The sequence below is a fragment of the Pleurodeles waltl genome, chromosome 7 (assembly GCF_031143425.1).
Source record: "Pleurodeles waltl isolate 20211129_DDA chromosome 7, aPleWal1.hap1.20221129, whole genome shotgun sequence".
NCBI lineage: Eukaryota > Metazoa > Chordata > Amphibia > Caudata > Salamandridae > Pleurodeles > Pleurodeles waltl.
The window spans coordinates 50,437,148-50,462,053 of record NC_090446.1 but is presented as its reverse complement, the minus strand read 5'-3'; the positions used below and the strand labels follow the sequence as shown (position 1 = coordinate 50,462,053).

General features: G+C 44.1%; 1 protein-coding gene across 1 annotated transcript in view; it reads left to right on the top strand.

Annotated features, from left to right (window-relative positions):
* The window catches only part of LOC138246795 (C-type lectin domain family 2 member D-like), a 50,419-nt gene extending 26,280 nt beyond the window's left edge, over positions 1 to 24,139 (top strand). The window contains exons 4-5 of the mRNA XM_069201556.1: positions 11,257 to 11,363; positions 24,022 to 24,139. Of these exons, the coding sequence (XP_069057657.1) occupies positions 11,257 to 11,363; positions 24,022 to 24,139 (225 nt within the window). The remainder of the gene's footprint in view (positions 1 to 11,256; positions 11,364 to 24,021) is intronic.
* Positions 24,140 to 24,906: the final 767 nt, after the last annotated feature.

Genomic DNA, 24,906 nt, shown 5'->3' with positions numbered 1-24,906 from the left:
ACTGTAGTCCCAATTTTTAATTCATTAACCAAACTATATAGAATAGTTGCATGGCATATTCTTTTATAATTCCTAACAAAATCTCTTCATTACCATAACATATATAGTGATTATATGCAACTTTTATGGATGACTTTATCCGGTTATAGCAGAGAGACCTACACAGCACCTTAACGATGAAAACCTTTCCTTATCTCAGGAAGTTCCATGGAGAGTGTCTAGTAAATTCATTTAAATTGAAAGGGTCCATCTGGTACCTGGCCATTCATAGAGAAGTATCAAGTGGGAAGTGGGATGAGGATCCTTTTAAATCCAGGCAGCACTCCAGCCATCCTGACTGCATTCACATTGAGTGGTGGTTAGTCCACAAACCCATTTGATGTTCATAGGCAAGAGGGGGACTAGTCTTTATCATGAGAACACACCTCAGTGGGATACAGGCCTCCTTGAGGGGGAGAAGGTTTTTGCCATCTTGATTTTCACCTGGCAATGGTGCATTTTGGGATAGTTTGCAGTAAGTCAAACAGGATGTGTTGAAAAAGAGGGACGGTTTACCATTCTCAGCTTCTAAACAATTGGGTAAGAGTTGCTCCTCCCACTAGCTAGCTGCCCTCACAGAAGTGACACCTCGCTTCATCTCCTCAGGACCTCACTAGACCTGTGGAAGAAGACGCCTGCTGTCTGTGATACTATGTTACCTCTAGATCTTGAGCTCTGTAGGTACATTTTCAGTCTTACACTTTGCAGGTCTTTATTTTACTGGTAAATTGCTTTTTTATTTCTTTAAGGATTTTTGTATTTGAGTTTGGGGGTTAAAGTTGTGGTTAGGGTTTTTAGGGTTCAGAGATGGTAATTTAAAATAGCATTATGTTAAGTAAAAAAAAAAAAAAATTCAAAAGTAATATTGATTTACATTAAAAATTGATTATTTTAAATACATTAAATGAAGAATTAACAATATAAATATATATGTATTGGATTAGAAGTAATATTTACTCCAGATGTAATGATGCACCATATAAAGATACCCAAATGTATTTACCATGGTGTAATGACTCTCAATGTAAAGGTCTGTGAAGTAGCAATCTCTAGTCTTCTGTTCCTGTGAGGGGACCTGTATTGCTGGACTTGCTCTCACTTGTATCCAGGACCAGGAAGTGGGCTCCAAGTCTATTGGCTGAAAACCTATACAGCTACAGGAACACAAGCTACACGAGACAGTCTCTGGAGGAGACCATTGGGTATTTAAGCTTATTTTGCCTGCTAAACCGAACCCATTTCATTATCCACAGGGCTCTTCATCGGCTCTCTTTATTCCCTGAGTCAGTTCAGGGACTTTTAATCAAGTCCAGATGCATGTAGGATAAATGCTGTAACAAACTGGCTCATGAAGTCTGCACTGAATTGCCACACATAAATCGGGGTAGGTCAGATTAGCTAAAGCTCAAATGACCTTGCCTGCCTTACCAAGGAGCTGGCTTATTTAGTTGCTGACATACCTTCATGTGATACAGATGTAGTCAGTCAGGTCTGTTAGCAGCTGAAGGGCTGTTTGTACATGTCGGGCCCGATTCACAAAGGTAAACTTAGACCCAAAGTCTAAACCTAGACCAAAAGTCTAACTTTGCTATGAGTAAAGTAATCCTTTTGGTCTCAACTTAGACTTTTGGTCTCAATTTAGCCTTTTGGTCTCAGCATAGACTTTTGGTCTAAGTTTACCTTTGTGAATCAAGCCCTTAAATGGTGCCTCTTCTTAGACAAGAAACGTTTCACCGAAGAAGGATAGCAGTTCAGCCAGTAGGTCCCAAAACATTGCGAAGTGATCGTTTGATGATTGAGTAGCACATGACAAGAACACTGTTTTCCAATGTTCAAACTCAACATTAAATTTGAATGCAATATGTGCCTTGAAATGCCTTTGTTATCGCCATGCTTTATAAATAATGGAGCTAAAGTGATCACAGCAATTAATTATTAGCAAGTACAGAATACTTGTACGTCAAAATTATGTGAAGTTCGTTGAAAACTCTCCTGTTCCGCTTTTGAACATTTGCTCTATTTCCGTCTAGCAAGGACACAATTACTCATCGTTTGGAATAGAAAAAGTATTTGTGGGTGATTAAAGGATTAATTTTTGATTAATTTTGAAGCTGAAATATTAACTTTTTTGGGGACATTTTAATGTTCTCTTCAGCGGCGGCTGCCACAAATCTCAATGGGAGGGGCAGGGGAGGAGATGGAGACAGGGATGTAGGAGGGGAAATAAAAAAATATTAATATTAAATAAAAAAACAAAGACTTGCCTTCATGCATGCCGCCGGCATCTTCACGCTCCTTTTCTCTTCTGGTGTCCCAGCATTCACTGGGGCACCAGCACAGGCTCACCAGCAATCCTGGCACTGCTTTCATGCTAAACCTAGCATGAAAGGCAGCGTCAGAATTTGTCTGGGTGGCTTGGACTGCCGCTCAGACACAACCCTGGGGTCTGTGCAGTTTCTCCAGCCCGGCTATTCAACACAGCTGGGTTGGAGAAACCTAAAGTGAGCATGTGTATTTGGCCTGCCTAAGATGGCCGGCCAAACACACATGCGCACTTAGGTGCACTCTCTCCTCCTCCAACTTTCCTCTCCCCTCCCAAAGCCCAGCCCGCCCCTCCCTGCACTGCTGATGGATGAGGTAGCAGCTGTAAAATAAAACGATAATTATATATTGTTTTATTTTACCACTCCTGGCTCTTAGGCAGGGGGGCGACTCTCCTTTGCTGTTGTGAATGAGCCTCCCCTGGTTCTCTTTGTGATTAAAGAAAGAATCTGCCAGCACAATAAGGCAGTGAAATGTGTCAAATATATTTTTTAAAGGTCTACACCATTTCAATGTTTTTATATGGGCCAGCTAAGCACAACCAATAAGTACAGCTTGGTGTTTTCTAGAAATGTTTTAACAACTCACTAAAGATTGGTTTGTTATCAATTTAGGGATTACACATGAGTATTCAGTCATTGTAGATTCCACATATTTTGGGCAAGCTAAAAGGAAGAAAAAGGCATAGCACACAAGGCCCTCCCTACCCAACAAATCACCACAGAGACTGCAGCAGTTGGAATTATTCTTACCTATTCAAACACGACATTAGGCAGGACCCCCGGGGAATTCACCAATAATGAGAAGTTCGGGACACATAACAATAAGTCTGTATTCCCGTTGTTTGCTTCTGTCAGATGTGCCCTCCAAAAACGGATGAAGTAGTGGTCTTAATGCGAATCTGTGCTTATTTACTAGTCACGTATTGGAGATCTGGGTGAGCACACTTCAGAAAATGTATCATGTCGGAACAGGTAGAAAGAGATAGTTACCCTAACTGACAAAGTATATTAACGAATAGCAACCATGCCTGACAAAGGTCATTTTTGTTCTTAGTCATGGTACACAGGGCAATTTGTCCAATGTGAGAAACATACATTCAAACCTATATTATATGTTGGACCTGGCCCTCTCTGAAGGGTGGTCTCTCCCACACGTTTTTCCCTTCACCCTCCACCTTTTTTGCTGAATCCATTTTTTCTGGCCTTCAGCCTCTGCAATTAACCACCGCTAACCATTGCTAAAGTACTCACTCCTTAAAACATGGCAACATTGGCTTGTACCCAGTTGACATATTTAATGTATCTATAAGTTGTATTAAAGTGCACTACATGTGCCCAGGGACTGTAAATTAAATGCTACTATTGGGCCTGCAGCACTGATTCTGCCACCCATTTAAGTCACCCTTTCAAATATATCTCAAGCCTGCCTTTGCAATGCCTGTATGTACAGTTTTAAACTGCCATTTCGAGCTAGCAAAATAATTGTTAGGCCCAAACCTTCCTTTTTAGGATTTTCCTGCACAGCGCTTGCACTGTGCTTGTGAAATCTCTTGTTAATATAAATCCTAAAAGGGGCTTACATCCTACCCCCTTGCTTTCCATTGGTTCCTATGCTTGCCACTTACTTTTCCTCTTTCTATTGCCTGTGGAATACTATTTCCTGTTCTTCCTCATTGTGTTTGCTCTTATCAGTGTCCCGAGGCCCAAGTTCTGTTTACACCCACATTTGGGGACACGGTTTTCATGCCCTTTTCTGGAACTTCTTTTCTTAATTGATTTGCTATTTTACCCATAGCACGAACCCCAATGAAGGTATCGGAGCACTTCAGAGGCATGGAGCGAATAAGTGATTTGCACAGAAACACTGGATGTTGTTCCTCCCGCTTTAACCCTTGCACTAGTTTCTTTTCTGCCTTGCCGTACTAGCGTTTCAGGCCCTCTAAATGTGTTAAATCTGTATTGTTATAAACAAAGTTTTGTTCATTATTTTACAACTGCCAGATTTGCATTGGCTTTTTAAATATATTATAATATTTGTACATTATTAAATATCTTCTTCGCAACTGAACTGCGCCTCCACCGCCAATCGCTTGGGTTTTCATAAAAACTACAATTCTCTGTCACTTCCATCATCTATTACGCTTCCGTTGTACTGCACCAAGAAGATGGACAGTCTTCCATGAGACTTTGATGGCATTTAGGTTTTGCAAGCACAACGCTTGCACTGTGCTTATTCCCTTTTTCCGTCATTTGCTTAAAATTGAAACAATCTCAGAGATTTACATTCTATGGCTGTTTTGTTCTTATTTGCACCTCATTGCTGCATTGTTTTGTTCCCCGAGCCTCCGGCTCCCTTAGTTATAATGCGTCTCTTCTTTAAAAAACACACAGAGGCATTGTCTTTCAGGCCATCTCTCCGATCTGGGTGCTGTTTTTTGCTTTAACCCCTCTGGTTTCTGCATGGCACAATAAAAAAATGTGTTTCTCGCCACCCCTTTTGTGAAAACTCATTCGAGTTCACAACGGAGATGTTCGCATTGAGCACTACATCTGCTGTAACGGATTTCTTTAGTGATGGCTTCTTCAGCTGCCGGGGAGCTCAGCTCTGCAATGGCTCTTATATTTTTGTTGCATTCACCGTAAAACATATGCAGGCTCTGCTTCACAGTTCAATAAACGTTGCTGTATGTGCTACGTAAATATATTCACTTCTCAGACAGTGAGGCTTGGTTACTATTGTCTTGTCTCTTCACGAAGAGGGGTGGTGCGGGTAGGGGTGGTACGGGTAGGGGTGGTGCGGGTAGAGGGCGTGCGGGTAGGGGTGGTGCGGGTAGAGGGCATGCGGGTATTGGTGGTGCGGGTAGGGGTGGTGCCAGTAGAGGGCGTGTGGGTAGGGGGGGTGCGGGTAGGGGTGGAGCGGGTAGGAGTGGTGCAGGTAGAGGGTGTGCGGGTAGGGGTGGTGTGGATAGAGGGCGTGCTGGTAGGGGTGGTGCGGGTAGGGGTGGTGCGGGTAGAGGTCATGTGGGTAGGGGTGGTGCGGGTAGAGGGCGTGCGGGTAGGGATTGTGCAGGTAGGGGTGGTGTGGGTACAGGTGGTGCGGGTAGAGGGTGTGCGGGTAGGGGTGGTGCGGGTAGGGGTGGTGCGGGTAGGTGCGATGCGCAAGAATAAGCCTTTTATCTCCACTCTACTCTCACAGCCAGGCATATTTTCTGTATTAAGCATAATTTACTTCTTGTTTGTGCTCCTGGTTTGTGAGCTCCCTGAGCTAGATTCAGGTGTGTGCACCCCCACCCACTTAGAATAAACATTAAACAGACATGTTTCCTCACTGAGGAACTACAAGCAGTGGTGAGTGCAGACAGGCGTTGCAAATTAGTGTTAACTGACAGGAATTTCTCCATACATATGTCACTCAGGTCATTTGTGGAGAGCCAGCAGCAGTGAAATGACAACCAACGCTAAGTGCAACAGCACTTAAAATCATTTCTATAAGCTTCTGCAAATTAGTAGTATTATGACCTTGCTGTCGGAATGTAAGTTTTCAGACACGACATTCACAAATCCTGTACGTCTCCAGGCAACTTTTTACCAGAGATTTTTATGGACAGGCTGCCATACTTTTAGGTGTTACAACTCCTGGTAGTGAAAAACTCAAACTTGTTTCTCACTATTTCAAGGCCTATCTCTCCCATAGGATAACATTGGTATTGCTTTATTCTATTTTATAAGTGTGATTTCCAAATGGGAAGAGATAATTGATTCATGTTTGGTGTCTCTGAAATCATAATTTACAATCTTAACTTATGGTGAAGCTTAGGTGTGAAAGGATGGACCACCACTGGCCGGATAGGACAAAGGAGAAGGGCACGGCCACACTTAACCTTCAATAGGTTGTGTCCTACCTCCACACAAAGGGACTAACAACCTTGTGTTGTCACTTCAGCCAGCTTGGAGCCAGGGCAGGAGAGGCAGGAAATTCCATTCACTTCAAAGCCACTATCTAGAAGCTTCTCCCATCTTCCATGCCCAGGGAACCAATGTATAAAAGAAGGACCTCCAAACCCACCACTTTAGTATATTTCTGGACCTGTCAGGAAGAAGGACACCTGGACCTGCCAGAAAGAAGGACACCTGTGCTGCTGAAAGGACTAGCACGACTAGATAGCTGTGGTTGGTGCTTTATGCTTTTAAGCACTATGTTGCAGTTTATTCTTTAAAAAATCATAACTCCAGTTCTACTGATTGGAGTTTTGATGTTTTAGTATTTTTTATTCATTATTTTTCTAACCTGACAGGTGGGATCTTTTTCTATGGCGTTTCCACTGTTTCCACTGTTTTACTGTTTAGAATGTTGAACAAATACTTTTACACATTGCCTCTACATTTAGCCTGACTGCTCTGTGCCAAGCTACCAGGGGGCTAAGCACAGGTTAATTTAGGGTTTGCTTGTATCTTACCCTGACTAGGATTGTAGTTACTGCTTGCTCACACCCCAGTAACCCAATTCCTAATAAGAGACCTAAGAAACCGAACTTATAGAAGGAGTTGATGAAGATGAAGAAGATTTTGTCATTAAGGCAAGCAGTTTTACTGCTCACAATGTACATTTAGTTACATTTAGCAGCAACCATCACTGCTTGGCTCAAGGAAATTAAGAAGTTTATTTGGGTGGGATTGCTGTCTTCATCATATAGCAGAAAAAGCAAAGCCACCATAGCAATGTTCAACGAGGATGCACTTATAACTGAATCCTTAATTTGGCTGATTTATACAGTGGGAAAATGTTGGAAAATGACCTCCCTGCTTCCATTTGGTGGAAGAAGAGGGATGTTTGGAATTTGTGGAGGCTCTATGTTCTAACTGGAAAGATCCAAGCAAGACCTATGTTTAAACTTTACCGCAGCTGCATTGTAAGGCCCTGAGACTGTGTGCTAAGGCAACTAAGAGCGAGTGCTGTGTAGACCATCCGCCACACTGCTAAGTCAATAAATGGAAGCGCTCTGTAGACCATTCCTTGCAATACAAAACAGTTTTTCAGCCTCTGATTACAAGTGCATCTCTTCTCTTCCTTTAAAGTGGTAAGCGGAAGGCTATTACTCAGTGCTGATGCTTTTTAAGGTATTTGTCAGCATGCAAAAATTGCATTGTTCTCTATAGAAAACATATGCATAGCTGCCAACAGCCTGGAAGACTTCAGTAGCAAGTCTATGAATGGCCTGAACCCAGGGGACTTAGAATAGGATTCTTTACCACTGGCAATGGCAGTAACATTGTCAAAAGCATAACAGACGAATGCTACTTCCTAGTGCATGGTTTAGCTCATTGCCTCAACAGGATGAAGCAGGACTTACCCAAAAGGAAGAAGCAGCCCAGAACATTTTGGTCACCTGTTCGAGGACTTGCACACCTTTAAAGCCCAGAAGAGCTTGTGGATCATTCAGTAGGATATGAAATACCCAGTGTTAGCCCTGATATTGGATTTTCTGATCTACTGGAACTCAGTCTTATACGTGCTGCAACATCTGTCTGAGCAGTAAAATCCTATGAATGTTCAAGTTTCTCAAATTGGAGCTCATGATGCTGCCAAAACCAAGCCACTGGATCTGGGCTAATAGGTTGCCTAATCAAAATGATTGCATCTTTGAGATGTTGTTGCATGAAGTCAGCAGGGGAACATTGTACCATGAACCAAACTATACCATTGTTGCGCCTGCTGTCGGGCCATATGCAGAGGGTGAAAAAACATGTTTACCAATCTTAAAGAAGATACAACTGGTTTGTTCAATGGCTTAGTCATTTGTTGGGTTCCAATACCAGGCTGCAGCAAAAGATAATGTTCTCTGAAGAGGATATCTGTGCCACAATATGACCCTATAGTTCATACATGACCTATCTATTTTCATTCCCTTTTCAGCACTCAGTATCTCCATCTATAAGAACTGGACCATCAAGAAAGTGTTAAAATTGAAGATAAAAGACAGACTTTGAGGGCAAAGAAGAAAGCCTCTACAGAGCAAAGTGGTGACTTCAGGAGCATGCCCCAACAGCAGTGACTGCCACTGGTAAAAAAACATCACGCTCACAACTGCAGGGAACCAAGGAGCAATGAATGTCAACTGGTACTTGGATGACCAAACAAGGATCCCAATAGATGAAACCCCACTGGTCTTTTGTCATTGTGGAAAGGGAATGGCGGCCAGCACTTGGTAGGCTGGCAATAACATTTCTATCATGTACTGCAGCCAGGTTGTCCTCTGAGTATGTTTTCACGGTAGCTACAGAAATTGTCTATTAAGACTAGTATGACTCTGAACATGGAGAGATCACGATAATCAAAATGAGCCAGTATTTAATCTGTAAAGAGTATCTGGCTCCTGAAGACATCACTAGATGAGGATATTCTTAGGCATCACACGTGTGGCTAGTGATCCTGCAAAGGAAGTCTATGAATATGAACATTTCCTGTAATACTTGACTACAAAGTAGTAGCATAATTTCTACTGTAGCAAAAGACTTAACAGAACTCATATTCGGTGTGATAAAAGATTAAAATACACAAAACAAGCATTTGCAATGCAATTGGTCTCACGTTTGCTCGAGTTAGGGCTATTAGCCTTGTAAATTACTAACTGGACTTTTCTTGCCACACAAACTGAAAATAAAAAGTAAAACGTTTCACATAAGTGAGCCAATTCAAAGCGCCGCCGTGAGCGTGAAGGAGACACACAAAAGGAAAAATAAGTTTGCTCACAGTCAAAGTTATCGGCAAACGTGCAATTATTCATGTAACAGGGTCGATGGCCAAGGCGGTAACAAAACTGCCCTAAGGAGGGACAAACGTAAAGTAGTTACCAATGCAAAGAAAGGATTTTTGAAGGGCAAGCCCATGAACAGTGATAGTGATGTGCGTGCGGTGGGCGTGGTTAAAAGACCAGATACATACCAACATGTCGGAAGAGCAGCGCTTGCGCGCTGCTGTGCTCGACCTAAAAGGGCTGTGTGCACTCAGGTACTCTATTACAGTTATTCTGGCCTGGTGGCAAACACAGGTAATACAACCTTAAAGTAAAGCACAGACTTTTCAATGGATAAATGTCTCCTAGTCTGCCGTGATTGCTGGCATTTCTTGAAAGAACTAGATGCCACCTGCCCCTAATCTTTCATTCCCGTGCACAACTCACATTGAAGATTGAGAGAACTTCACTACATATGTTTGGGACTTCCCCACTGATGTTTAGAAACTGGTCACTTGGAATCATTATTGAATGCTAAATGATTAGTTTGGTCCACAATAGCAGCTTGGATAAGCTTTTTTTTTTTTTTTAAGTTTGGTTGATCCTTCTGTACGCACACTTACATATCTCTGGTGATGGGACATAATTACCTTTGGATTATCTGCACACCAGCATCTCTTGGTTCTTCTGGGACCTCTCAGCTAAATTTGACTCCAAATCTCAATTTCTTCTAATTTCTTCACCACATCTGACTTTACCTGCACCTCTGGTCTACAACAACCATGAAGAGGTCCCTCCCCAGCTTTTCATTTGGGGCATTCCTAAATAGGTGCTTCTAAGTTGTACAGCTCTTGTAGGTACAACAAGTACATCATGAGCCAGAGGCAGCCAGTTTAGTGATACTTGATTTTCTTCATGTTTACTTTTTGCGGAGAAGGGTCAAGCTGAAGGGTAAGGGGTAGGTTTTGAGGCTGTTACCAGTTTTTAACATGGGGAAATCTGTGGTGATGTAAGATTGGAACAAGTTCAAATCAAGGCTTTAGAAACCCATATTGACAGGCAGAGAGAGGGACTCTCTGAAGGATGCAAAGACCTCCGGCTCCAGGCATTCTTCTTCTCATGTGGAAGGTGCAACAGAGATCCGGCTTTTGTTGGTAATAAGTAGGGCAGCTCCTTTAGATCTCTTCAAAACTAGCCTATTTGCTAACTCAAAGTTCCCCTTAACCTTACATAAATTCCTGACTTGATTTTGCCGTCTTTCATAGTGTGCTGTAGGCAATTAATCCATCTTGCTTTGGATTCCTCTCCAATAAATCGTTTCAAGGTAACAATGTAAAATGACACTACAGGATTTCGTTTTAAGACCACACTTATAACATCTATGCTGCACTTCTAGCGGTGGCCTGCCTTATTTGTCTTTTACGTAGCTGTGTGTTGGAATGTACCATCCTTCTCAGATCTCTTATGGCAAGTGCATAGTGAACGTGTTGGTATTCATTCACTGCTTAATTTGTGAACAAATACGACTGTTGCCCAAAGCCCTCCCTTTAAACACGCGGCTGCTGCAATCAAATGTACGAACATGGAATACTGAGGCAGCGTAATCCTGAAGCCATCTCGGGCCTACTCAATCTGTTTACAGCCACTCTCTGCCCCTTCTGCTCACTCTTGCAGCTTTCGGCTTTCTCCCTTTGTGGCGCTTTTTCGTTTTTCTCTTCCTCCGGCTTTCTCATATGTGTATTTTGCTTGCAGTAAATGCTTCAGGTGTAAAAATAAGCTTCCGGACCCCAAAAATAAGTGACGGTGCCCAGCACAAACGAAGCACTGTCTCCAATTAGGGAATAAGTGTAAAAGGACTGCAAGATCAATAGGACTACGAAATAATACTAGGATCAAACTGGCCACTTGTGTTGTTTACAGTAATTTACTAATGTCTGTGCATATAGTTGCCCAAATGAATACGTCAAAGAAAATAACGTAAAAATTCCCGTACTACACTTGATTTAATTTTGTTTTTCTGTGCTACGTCTCCACTGTCCTGAAGGGTAGTAATAACTCATACTGGAAAGCTCCCGATCTGTGGACGGACTCCAGTGAACCATGTTACTCAAACGCGATGAGACGGTTTCAACACCTCTGTTTTTCTTTCTTGTTTAAAGGATTTTCTCCTGCGTCACAAGGGAGATCCCGACCTCTGGATCGGCTTGAGGAGGACGGACCCCGGCCTGCCGTGGTTGTGGGTCAACGGCTCCAGGTTCAACAACTGGTAAGTGCGTTTGCTTGACTCGCCGACAGACACTTTCCGTCACTAATCCTGTTGTGACTCTAATCACACACCAATGTACAGCCCAAGACCGCTGCCCTGGTCAGCCTGGTGCTCACCGGGTGCATTCATGAAAATCTGGCTTCCTTCCGTTCCAGTGGGCCAGATGTAGCAAACTTCCAAATTGCGACTTGCAATTTGCGAGTCCCTGCGACTCGCAAATTGCAACTCGCAATTTGGAATGCAGTACGGTGTCTCAGACACCGACTGCGACTCGCTATGGGGTCGCAATGACCCACCTCATGAATATTCATGAGGTGGGTCGCAAATTGCGGCCCCATAGCGAGTATAGGCACTCGCTAACATGGAGGCCTGCTGTCGTCAGCAGACCTCCGTGTTCGTGACTGCTTTCAATAAAGCAGTTTTTTTTTTTTTAAGTGTAGCCCGTTTTTCTTAAAGGAAAACGAGCTGCACTTAAAAAAAAACCCGAAACCTTTAGTTTCGGTATTTTTTCAGGGCAGGGAGTGGTCCCTTGTCTATACCTACATAGCACCCTGCTCTATGGGGACAACTTATATGTAGAAAAAGGGGGGTTTAAGGCTTGGCAAGTACTTTTAAATACCAAGTCAAAGTGGCAGTGAAACTGCACACACAGGCACTGCAGAGGCAGGCCTGGGACATGGTTAAGGGGCTACTTAGGTTGGTGGCACAATCAGTGCTGCAGGCCACTAGTAGCATTTAATTTACAGGCCCTGGGCACTTGTAGTGCACTTTATTAGGGACTTATGAGTAAATTAAATATGCCAGTTGGGTATGAGCCAATGTCACCATGTTTAAGGGTGAGAGCATATGCACTTCAGCACTGGTTAGCAGTGGTCAATCTCCAATTTGTAAGTCTGGGTTTATTATCCCATCAATTCTTGAAAGATGCCTTACTTTGTGATCCTTGGCATAAATGTATTTCTAGGTAAGTCCATGTCATTGTACTCCTACTATGACGAAGCACTGTAGAGAGTCCTTCTAGTATTTCACTCCATTGTACTTGAATGGTTGTGCAACCCTAGATTGAAGGCAGAATTGTGACTTTGTAGTTTTTACAGTACAGACACTTGTCATTTGTGGCATGGTCCATTTTCTTTAACCTGCTCATATGAGCGTAAGCTTAGTTTAGGATGTTGAGTACGATCAATCGTAGGCCTGTCTTATGGCCACTTTTCTCAGATGCATCAGGGCAGCCTCCCAGGCAGTATCCTGGCAGTATCCTGCATGGAGCCGTATCCATCCCATGAGAGTTTAAGTCAATGTAAGCTGTTACATCGCAGTTACGCCACCTGCAACGATTCCTGGTGGCCACTGCCCTCAGAAACACCCCACCCCCACCGACCACGCCCGCAACCTCGGCATCATCTTAGACTCATCGTTCTCAATGGACCGACAGGTGAGCGCCGTCTCACCAGGTTGCTTCCACACCCTGCGCATGCTTCGAAAGATCTACAAGTAGATCCCTACCAAAGCCAGAAGGACAGTCACCCAGGCCCTCGTCAGCATCCGCCTCGACTACGGCAATGCACTCTATGCCGGAACCACCGCCAAGACCCAGAGAAGACTACAACGCATCCAGAACACGTCTGCCTGTCTCATCAAGAACGCCCTACGAAACAGCCACACCTTCGCCCTTCTGAGAGACCTACACTGGCTGCCTATCAATAAGAGAATCACCTTTATGCTCCTGACCAACGCCTACAAGGCCCTACACGACGCCGGACCAGCCCACCTCAACCACAGACTCTCCTTCTACACCCACGCCAGACAACTCTGCTCACCACGCCCTCGCCAACGTCCCCCGCATCCGGAAGAGCACAGCCGGAGGAAGATCCTTCTCCCACATCGCCGCCAAGACCTGGAACACCCTCCCCATCCACCTCAGGCAGTCCCCCACCCTGTCACAGTTCAGGAAGGACCTCAAGACCTGGCTCTTTGACTGATCCTCAGCACCCCCCTCCTACACCTCCCCCAGCACCTTGAGACCCTCACAGGTGAGTAGCCATGCTTTCAACTCCCTGATTGATTGATTAGGTGTTTTATTTTTTAGTGACTTTCATAACAGTTATTGCTACCTTGGTCAGTCTGTCTGATAATAAAAGTCTGTATCTGTATTCCATGCTTGGGGGGTGGTGTCCCAGTGGCAGTAAACACCAATCTGTGGGGCTTGTTCAAATGGTCCCCAGGGAATCATTCAAACAAAAAACTTGAAGGTTAATTTATAATATACTCTATTATACCATATGTAGATTCTACAATAGTTAGATCTACGGGCAATAAATTATGTCTGAGTAATCAATGCCGTAGTTGACTGCATACTGAGGTATACATTTGTGAAATGCTGTGTATTTGGATGCAGACTCATGAACCTATGTAAAGTGACTCCATTGAGGTGGAATAATTGAATGTTATAAAGTTAGGCCTACAGGGCTGGAGTACACATTAGTATCTGAAGAGATCGCAAAGAAAAATACATTAGCAAACTACCATAGCCTTAAGGCCCAGAAGGCACCTACTTGCACTTCCAATAAAGTATAAGGCACATTACCTCCCGCCCTACTCTGGTTTTGTAATCTTGCTTAATGTGGCCCTTGTTTTACCGGACATGCCAGCGGGTCTCCTCTGAGTAATGGCTCCCTAGATATTCTAGGATTGTGAAAGGGAGTATTACCTTGCCAGTGTTGGTCAGCACCCTTGATGCTGAGCGAGAGGGCCCTGACCCCACCCGCTAATCTTTGAGTCTGTTGATCATCTACAGAAGCTGTGGGAGATTCTGTGTGCAGCCCATTGCCATTGGAGAAGCCACGCATGCGCACTACGTTCTGCTTCCAGCATCGTTCTGGTTGGCAGAGGAAGGGAGAACGACAGCAAATCAGCTGGGAGTTAGCAGTGCACCTCTACGACTGCCAGTATCTTTCACGAAGAGCAGGGGCCTAGCCTGAGGGAGGGAGGGTGGGGGGAAGCTTGTTTGGGGTGTAACACCCATCCAAATAAATGTATTCTTACCTTGGTAGTTGTGTCTGGGGATCAATCGGCTCTGCTAAGTCCTTGCCAGTTTTTTGTCTCATGCATAGAATAAAAGACAAACCAGTGACTTTTGATGTGAACAGGAGACAGACCAAGATATACACCTGGTGGCTGATTTCAAAATGTGAAGCCAGGTAACCTGGAATCAATACCAACTTGCATGCTTGTCCAAATTGTGTGATCCTAGGTGAACATTTTATTTCACCCAGTCTCCCTTTTCGTTATTCTCGCATATTAGAGCTCTTTTAAATGCTTGAGTTAAGGACATGCTCTGTTCAAGCAACTTATGTTTGAATAGATTATAATGTTGCTCCATTTAGTGACTACTTAGTTGCCTCTTAGGTCATTAGTGGCATTGTCAGTGGGGGGCGAGCCACTACCATTTGTAAGTTTGTATTTAAAAACATTCACTTTTAAAAAATACCTCTCAATGCAGTGATATAATCTCTTGTACTAAGGTGAAATGGTTCTGCATGTTAAAGTACATTTTGTTGATTTTTTTAAGAGTGTATCATATGTGTTCATTTCGGGGCTTATTTCTGGGGAATTGGGATACGCAGTGCTGCAAGTCTTCATGCTGTGCTGCCCTTGCCGATGTGAAATGCAGAAATGCACTGTATTTATACAATTCCTGTCCTTTGCCTGGTGCACAATTAGCTGCCTAGCAGCAACGCAGGCACACTTGCACCATGATGCAACGGTGCCTGCGTTGCGTGCAGGATTGTTTTTGTGCCTGCATGGCCAACTTCCTGCACAAAAACAACCTCGGGAGGAGCTTTCCTCTTTCTAGGTGTGCTTTTTTAGACTGAGTTTGGCACATTTCTTAAAAGTGCAGACACACACGTCTTTTTCAGAGGGAGATAGTGCCCTTGAATGAGACAGCACAGTACTCGCTGACACATTGCCAAGCAGTGTGTTTAACTGCGCACAGCCGACGGTTGCGGCACATCGCGTGAGTGAGACAAAACACAGAAAGCTAGTTTTAATTGGCAAAATAAGTTTCATGAAAGTAGGAAGAAGTAAAAATAAGTAAACAGTTGTCATATTGGGTAGAATACAATTTGTAGAATGAGGGAGTAGTTGAGGATGGCTGAGGAAAATATGATTTCACCTCGAGATGTGCAGGAAGAGGTCATTGGGAGGTTGATTAATAAAGAAATTGGGAATACAGTACAGGAAACTGTGAAAACATTGTTGAAAGAGGAAAGGTAATTTAATGGATGAGGACGAATTTTGGTCATTGTCTGATGACGATGAAATACAGAATAGAGGACCATGAGGCAAATGTTTTTAAACAAAAACATAGGAATGGTACTGATATATCGTACGCAAAGGCATGGGATTCAAGTGACTCACAGTTAGGTGACCAAAGCGGCACAAAAGAAAAGCAGATGAACCCTGCAAAGGAGAGGGGCAGTCAGCATAATTGGTTGGAGAAGGATTCGAATGCTAAAATTGATGTGTACAACCTTGATTTAGAATATGATGGATTAGATGTGTTTTCTGGAATTGACAGTTCAATTAAGACCATAAAGAAGTAAGTTAAAGATCCTTTGGGGCCAGCTGTATTCAATCTTTCTGAGATTAGGCACACTCGTAGTTCAGAGTGGTGACCATTGACTCATCTTCCTAATTATATCAAGTACTGGGAAAGGAGACCTTTGGAATGGAATGAATGAAATCTAACAAGGGCAGAGTGCTCTTTACCTGTTATTGATGTGAAGGAAATGATCACCCCCAGTTTGGACCCAGATCTTATAACGTACTTATTTAAACTGGGCCGTGATCCAAGGAAGGGTCTGCAAAGTTCCTTAAAGCAATGCGAGGATAAACTCCTTGATGTTCTGGGCCCAGTTGCCAGGAGTTTTGATATGATGGAGGAATCCTACTTGAATGGCACATATTTGGGTATTAATCTGTTTGCTTTTTAGGCAACACCAATGTGGGCATCATTGCAGAGTTGCGTTAGTCTGTTTTGTTGAGGATTAATCCGAAGTTTGAGAACTGCTCCAAAAAGGAATCCAGTGATGTGTCCAAGGGACTTTTGTTTGGTGAAGGGTTATTTGGGTAAGCATGTTCAGAACTTTATGGCCCTAGACAAGGCACACACCTCTATGGAGAAGGGATTTTTTCCTGGAAGGGCCAGAAGAGGGGGGTTAGACTTCCGGATGATTATACTGCAGAGGCCCATAAGAACAGGGAGAAGGCTATGGTCAAGTTAGAGGAGGTTTTAGAGGAAACTCCTAGTCAGGAAGTTTTTACCTTCAAAGAGGGAGAGATAGAAGGAACAGATTGGCCAGTGGGAGATCTCAAGGTGCCCAGGTAGGATCATATTCAGGACAAGATGAGTATGAAGAGTGTTTTTTTGGTTCTATCCAGAGAAATACAGGAGGGAGATTGAAGCATCTTCTCCATGCTTGGGAGACAATAACAATTGAACCTTGTGTATTGGAAGCAGCAAAGGGTTATGTGATAAAATGGAGAGGAACCATCTCTCGGGAGATATTTTGGTAGACAGACATTGAATGTTAAAGATAGATTTGATGGGCGCTTATTTTTCAGAAACCAATTGCACAAGCAAGTCAGCAGTATCTGTAGTTCAGATGGGGTGGTCAGTTATACCAATCTGGCGTGGTCTCCCTTAACCTTTTGCCTCTGTTCCCCAGGTTGTTGATGTGTGCTGGACTCTGATTTTGCTGTTTTTGTTACTCTGGGCACTTTACCACTGCTAACCAGTGCTAAAGTGCAAGTGTTCCTGTTTAAAATATGTATGTAATTGGTTCTCCATGATTGGCATATTTGTTTTACTGTAAAGTCCCTAGTAAAGTGCACTAGAGGTGCCCAGGGCCTGTAAATCAAATGGTACTAGGGGCCTGCTGCACTGGTTGTGCCACCCACACAAGTAAGCCTGTAATCATGTCTCAGACCTGCCACTGCAGTGTCTGTGTGTGTATTTTTACACTCTAAATTCGACTTGGCAAGTGTACCCACTTGCCAGGCCTAAACCTTCCCTTTTCGTACATGTAAGGCACCCCTAAGGTAGGCCCTAGGTAGCCCCAAGGGCAGGGTGCAGTGTATGGATAAGGTAGGGCATATAGTAATGTGGTTTATATGTCCTGACAGTGAAATACTGCCAACTTCGTTTTTGACTGTTGCAAGGCCTGTCTCTCTCATAGGATAACATGGTAGCTACCTTTAAATATGATTAAAGTGTAGATTCCCCTAGAGAGTAGATGGATATGTGGAGTTTGGGGTCCCTGAACTCACAATTTAAAAACACATCTTTTAGTAAAGTTGATTTTGAGATTGTGCGTTTGAAAATGCCACTTTTAGAAAGTGAGCATTTTCTTGCTTAAACCATTCTGTGACTCTGCCTTGTTTGTGGATTCCCTGTCTTGGTTGGTTTGACAGTTGGGTTGATTTTCACCTTGCACTAGACAGTGACACAAAGGGAGCTGGGGTGTAACCTGCGTTTCCTGATTAGCCATCTCTGCTAGGAGGGAGGGGTGGAATGGTCACTCTCATCTGAAAGGATTGTGCCTGCCTCTGACAATGCAGACTCCAACCCCCTGGTGTCTGTCTGAGGCCTTGCCTGGGCAAGGCAGGATTTCACAAGTAGGTGTGAGTCCCCTTTGAAGAAAGGTGACTTCAAAGACTAAAATGGGTATAAGAAGGGCACCCAAATCTACAGACTTTAGAAACACTTCTGGAACCAAGAGGAACCTCTGCCTGGAGAAGAGCTGATAGCTAAGGAAGAAGTGCTGCCCTGCCTGTGACTGTGTTTTGTGGAGCTTTCCTGGAGTGCTGCTTCTGCCAGAGTAAGAGGGCAAAGACTGGACTTTGTGTGCCTTCCATCTTGTGAAGAAATCTCCAAGGGCTTGATTTAGAACTTGCCTCCTGTTGTTTGAAGTCTCAGGGACAGCAAAGACTTCTCTCTGCCAGCACCTGGAGTCTCTGGAGAGACTTCTGCTCTGACAAGTGGTGCCCTATCCAGTCCCTGGGCCCTTGAAAGGAAAGCTGGTGGAAATCAGAGGAGAGTTGGTCACTTGGAGATGGGTTTGTTTGTGTCTCATTTGAAAAATCAACTGGTAAGGTATGTGAGTTGGAGGCCAGATGCAGGTGCTGTGGCAGTGGATGCATTCAGTCTCAATTGGCAGAAAATGAGAGGTTATGAGTTCCCTCTGTGTTCGATGATACAGATGAGTCTTGATGCAGGTGAGAAGACAGAAATGCAAAATGGTGTTAGTGAGACCCTTTTAGGTGACACAAGGTTGGTATCTGTCAGTGATAGAATTAGCAATAGACAATCTTTTGATGGCCTTGCAAAGGGCTTTTACAGGGCATAAAAGGAGACGAGCATCATCTGGGGGAATCAGGGGTGCTCAGCTTTCTAGTTTGGAATATTTCAGGGAATCCGGAAGATTCGCTCTGTTACAGGAGAAACTTTGTAGTTGTATGAACCGTGGACACCAGGAACAAGGAAGAAGATACAAGAGTGAAAGGAACAGTTGAGTATGCTGGTCCCTGGGAAGGGATTTGGATCCATTGAAGCAGATGAGATTATGATTGCAAATGTTTTGGCTGATCTGTAAGGAACAGTGAATTGCTGTTGATCAGTGATAGCAGCGGGTCATTCTCTTGTTGATAGGTTATCTGTGGGAAGAAGTCTATTAGTTATGGAGTAATGAAGAGAATATGAATTAAGGAACCCCCGGGTGCAAAGTATAACATTCTTTGGGATGTCAGTTTTGTTTTTCTTTATTGAAAGTGGGGCCTGGTAACAAATATTTGGAAACCAAACCTTTATCATGGATGTAGGAAAGTCCTCTCTTTCTGGCATGGTTATCCCTACTTTTTGCCTGATGTCAGTGTGCTTAGACTGTTTTCACTGGGATCCTGCTAACCAGCCCCCAGTGAGTTTGCTCTCTCCTCCAGATTTAGTTGCTTGGTACTTCTTACACCCCACAATTGGCATACTGGTGTACCGCTCTATGTTCCTAGTATATGGTACTTAGGTACCCAGGGCATTGGTTCACCGGGGGTCCCACATGAGCTGCAGCATGTATTATGCCACCCATGGGAGTCCATGCAAACTGTGTCTGCAGGCCTGCCATTTGCAGCCGGCGTGAACAGGTACATGCACCCTATCACTACAGGTCACTACACAAGGTCACTATAAGTCACCCCTATGGTAGGCCTTTCAGCCCAAAGGGCAGGGTGCAGGTCCCTGTGTGTGGGACCCCCTGCATGAGCAGAGGTGCCCCTACGAACTACAGTTCCAATTCTCTAGACATCAAGTGTGGGGAAGCAATTTTAGCTATGTACTGGCCACTGGTCACTACCTCGGGTCCAGCTATATAATAGTAACTCCGAACCTGGGCATGCTTGGTGTCAAACATGTCTGAACCATACCACAATACTGATTCCAGTATCGGGGGCATGATTCCATGCACTCTGGGGGTTCCTTAGAGGATCCTCCAGTTATGTTTCTGCCAGTCTTCCAGGGTCTACAGGCAGCCTGCGCTGCTGCAGCCCCTCAAACACGATTCTGCCCTACTGCTGCTTAACCAGGTCGTGCAGGGGACAGCAGAACAAAGGATTTCTTGTAGGAGAGGGGTGCAAGCTCCTCTCCTTTGGAAAAAGGTGTTACTGGGCTGGGGAGGGGCTAGCCTCCCCATGCCAACAGACTGGTTTGAAGGGCATACTTGGTGCCCTCCTTGAATAATCCGGTTTGCATCAGCCAAGAGACCACTGGTCTCTGCTGTGGCATGAGCACACAAAGGAAAGGGGAATGTCCACTCCCCTGTTGAGCGCCACCCCCAGGGTGGTGCCCAGAGCTCCTCCAGGTGGCCACTTGGTTCTTCCATCTTGGAAACAAGATGTGCAGAGGCATCTGGGAGTATCTGACCGGGTAGGCCAGGTACCTAAAGTCAGAGACCCCTCCTGATAGCTGGCCACTCCGGAGAGAGACCTAACCCACTTTTTGGGCTATTTGGGGACTCCCTTGAGGGTGGGTACCTTGATATGTTTAGCAAGATTCTACCAGGACTCCTCTGCAAAGACATCTTCTGCTCCTGGTCCCCAGAACCGCTGCTGGGTAACACAAGAACAGAAAAAGGCTGCAATGCCTGAGAAGACTTCTTGCAACATTATTTTTACTGCTCCTGTCAGCATTCTGCAACATCTCCATGGCTGTGCATCCTCTAGGGATGGCAAGACTCCATCTGCACCAGGAAGCAAAAAATAATCTCCCTTGGGGTGAAGGAGTCACTCCCCTGCATGCGAAGGCACCTAAGTCAACGACATCCAGCTAGTGGGATCTTCTGATTTCTAGAACTTCAAAGACTCTCCAACACAAGTGGTGGTTCTGAGGGATCCCCTGGGTCCTCTCTGCTGTCTGTCCACCGTGGGAGATGGTAAGCCCTTGCCTCTGCCTTTAGGACAAAATCCCTGTGCACCACAACTGTTGCAGCAACCAATGCTTGTTGACTCCTGCTCTGAGGGATCTTCAGCCTCAAAGTATCACTGGCCCGCAGCACTCACCCTCTGCAAGGACAGTCTCCTCCCTCCTGCTCCAGTGACGTGGGACTCTTCTTCAGGTGTGCTGACTGGGCCTCACTGCGACTTACTGTGCCTGCAGCCAATGGTTTGCTTTTGGAGGGTCTGGCTGCTTCTGCTGTTTCTCCTGTCTTCTGAATGTCAGCCCAGACTCCCTTCCAAGGGTCGAACCCCCAGCACCTTGCTGATCCTCCACAGCGAAATCAGTGAAACGTCCTCAGCCTCTCTTGTATTTGCTTGTGCTTGTTAGTGGCCTTCCTGACCACTGACCCATATGCAATCTGGCAATTGTCCAATGACAGCTCGTAGCTGCAGCTCCTGAACCCCACAGCTGGACTTAATCCATCACCATCGACCCAGATCTTCAGCTGCAGAAGGGTGGGCTTTGGCTCCTGCCCCACTTGGACACTCCTGTGTGAACTGGACTCTGTCCCCTTCTTTTGCAAGTCCTCTTCACCCAGAATCCGCCCTTGGGTTCCACTGGTCCTGTACGGCATCTGCTTTTTCCAGCTGCAATGTCCCCATGTTAGCCTATGGGAAAACCGGGTAACTTACCTCTCTGCACCCAGGTGCTGGGGATATTCTAGATACTTACCTTGTGGGGTTCCACTGTCTCCCAGTGCTTGCCTAACCAGTCTGTACACTCTAGTGGGGAACTCCTGTTTGCATCCCATTTTTTTAGTATATGGTTTGGCCCCCATATAGGGCCCTTGCTAATTTATGCTTTTCCTAATTACTTACCTGTGTATCTTTTTCGTTCTCGTACTTCCAGAGGGAAGTATGAAAATGGTAGTCTAGTCTAGTGTGCCTATAATAAAGTGCCTTTTTTTTTGCAATACTGTGTAGATCCTTTCATGCGTGATTAGTGACTGTGTGGCTACTGTAGTATTGCAAGAGCTTCACATGCCTTCTAGATAAGTCTTGCCTACTCACCACAGCTTGCATGGATGTCTAGACACTGTAACACTCACTAATAGGGATTTACTTGGACCCAGTATAACGTTTAACACCTTAGGTGTCCACTACACACTCAGCCAGCTTCTTACTGTGGAAGTTAGCAACTTTACGTTGTATGATTTAATTTAAAAAGGTTTTATCAGCCGCGTGGTGTCCTGTTTGAGATGATGAGAAGAACTCAGACTATGACAGACTCAGCCTTTTATCTAAGATATGATGAACATCCAAAGTTGTATGTAATGAGATGTATTAAGGAGTATGAGGGAAGAGTGATTGAACATAGGTGTGGAGGAGTGGATCAGTTATTGACATCTTATGTGAAACCATATGGTGCTGTGTCTACGGCTAGAATTGCAAGAGCTAGGCTCAATTACAATGACCAGAAAGTAATTGAGGTGTTAGCTTTGAAAAGAAATTCAGATTAAAATCATACAACTGTTTAGTCCTCTTAGATTGAAGGCTTGCATCTTTAAGGGAATATCAAGAAAAATAAACATTAATTTCAAGAGCAAATATGGTCTTTCTGCCATGTCTGATAATTTACTGCCTTCTTTTGATAAAAAAACAATAACGGGTTATCAACATTAACCTGAATTAATCTGCAAAGACGCTTTTTTTTTAAATCTCCCACACCTAATACTTAACAGTTCAGTGGTGAAACCGAGCTGTGTATATTTTTTAATAGCAACAGGGTTTATTTCATTCCTATCCCTCTACATATTGTAAAACATTCATTGCCATGGTACTCTTCAGCCCAATAGCACCGCCTCTTTCATTGTGTCAAGATTTGCTAGCGATTTCTTTATCATGTCCCTCCATCCCACCATTGTTTACTTTTTTCTTAAAATTTGTGATTTAAACTATTTGCTATTATTACAGACATACAGTGGTTGTTCATCTTTTTTGGTAAATGTGACTTCAAGAAATTAACACAAAACGTCACCCCCCTTGCAGACAACAAATTGTTATACTGGGTGGTGTAACAAATTGGAATGTTGAGGTTCCATTGTACTCACCTCCCAAACTTTGGTAGGGCTTCTGCGCCTGCCAATTAAAAATATTAGTGAACAACTGGTCTATGTCTAGGTGGAGCGCCCCACATTGGCATTTGGTGATGAGGTCTGGGCTACATTTGCCTTGGTCATGTCCTTGGCAACAGAGTGGTGCTGAGTGGCATCCTCTGTTGGCAGGTAAAACCTGCAAATGGAGGTCACTGCTTGGCTCAGTTATACCAGATGCAATGATCCAAATGCAGCTACCATCTATATTGTACACATCTATGATGTGGACCCTTAAGCTCCCTTGTCAGTGGTGTTCAGATTGAAAACACAACATCACTTTTCTTCTCCGACCCATCTCCATCCCAGTTTTCGACTGTTCCTTATGTCTGCCTTATGTTTTGGAGACCCCCTGCCCCGAGGTTTAGATACATCCCAGATTTTCAGACCATCCACCTAACATCTTTAATTATTGATTCTAAAATTACCTTATGTACATAATGAGCGTTTCTCCTGAAAACATGTGACTGATAAGGTCCTCCTGTACCTATATTGGATCTCACTTTTTTTTTAGACATTTTAGGTCAACCATCAAGACCTGTTCAACACTTTAGACTTCACACCTCAGTCTGTGTAGCTGCTCCGTGTTCTTGTGTTGTGAATGTGGGGCTTACCAGTCTGACCCATCATAAACCATTGTTTCCTCTTAAGGGAACCATTGCTCATTTTCTCCCACTTCTTCCCACTAGTGAATGAATCACTTTATGGTGCCTTCCATTTCCAGTAGGTATAAAATACCTGTCTACTGCTGCACACTGTCACGTCTGAAACCAGAGGATCAATAGGCTGAGACTTGATTCCCAGAAAGCCCTTGTGTCACTTATATTAACCAGCAGTACTCCCAGTCTAGTCTGACACTGGGCCGGTGCCCGCCATGTCAGTCTGTTGAACTCGTATATGTTTTTCCTGTTATATGCCATTTAAAAACTTAACTGACTTCAAAGTTTTTTCTGTAACTTTTATTCAATACTTAAAGGAAAGTTGAAAAAAGACCTGACCTTGTTTTCTTGTTGTTGCAGGTTCACAGTAGAAGATTATGCAGAATGTGCTTACCTCAATTATGGCAAAGTCAAAAGTTCAGAATGTTACTGCAAACGACAGTGGATATGCTCAAAAATATCAATATTTGTGCGATAGTGACCTGTTGAAGGAGGTTGGGGAGCCTACACAGCTTTTTCAAATGGAACCTGATAGGCATAGAATACCTGTGTGATTCATGGAACAGATCCTCATTGGTGTCATTTGAGGCTCTTCAGATGGAGTATGGGCTGGCAGCGACATAGCAGTTCAGGTATATACAGGTGGGTCATGTCCTTGGGGTGCATATATTGGATGGAACACAACTGAGAGAGGCGGCACTGATGGAGGAATTAGCTCCTTCTAGACCCAGTGTCGGAAAAGGCCATCTCCCTGACATACAAAAAGAATGAATAACACTCCTGACACCTTGCAAATTCTGAGAGACAGCTGGGAGGTAGACGTAGGAGAGTTAGAAGACAATGACTAGGAGGGGGCTTTACAGCCTTCAGGTTGTGGCCATTAGAGCTGGGTTCTAGTTAGTTGGTTTATACTTTACTTTGGGTCGAATGACCATAAAAGTGCAGTATACAGATGAAATACACATTAAAATTGCACATAATAATATGTAATAAAAGAAAATGCCACAGTTGTAAACATCAAGAAATAGCCTAAATTTCCACAGGAACCTCCTGCATAGGCAAGTAAACCCTTTAGCAGCAAAATCCTCTAAAAAGTCTTAAGAGTGGGCTAAAAAAGGGTCTGTTATGCCGACTTAAGAATCCAGGCCATATGGAGTTTGTTTTGAAGTTCTGAGCCCGTACCGCTGTCACACTGGTCTTGGTCTATTAATCTAGCAAAAGTGCTAACAATGCTTTGAAAACAAT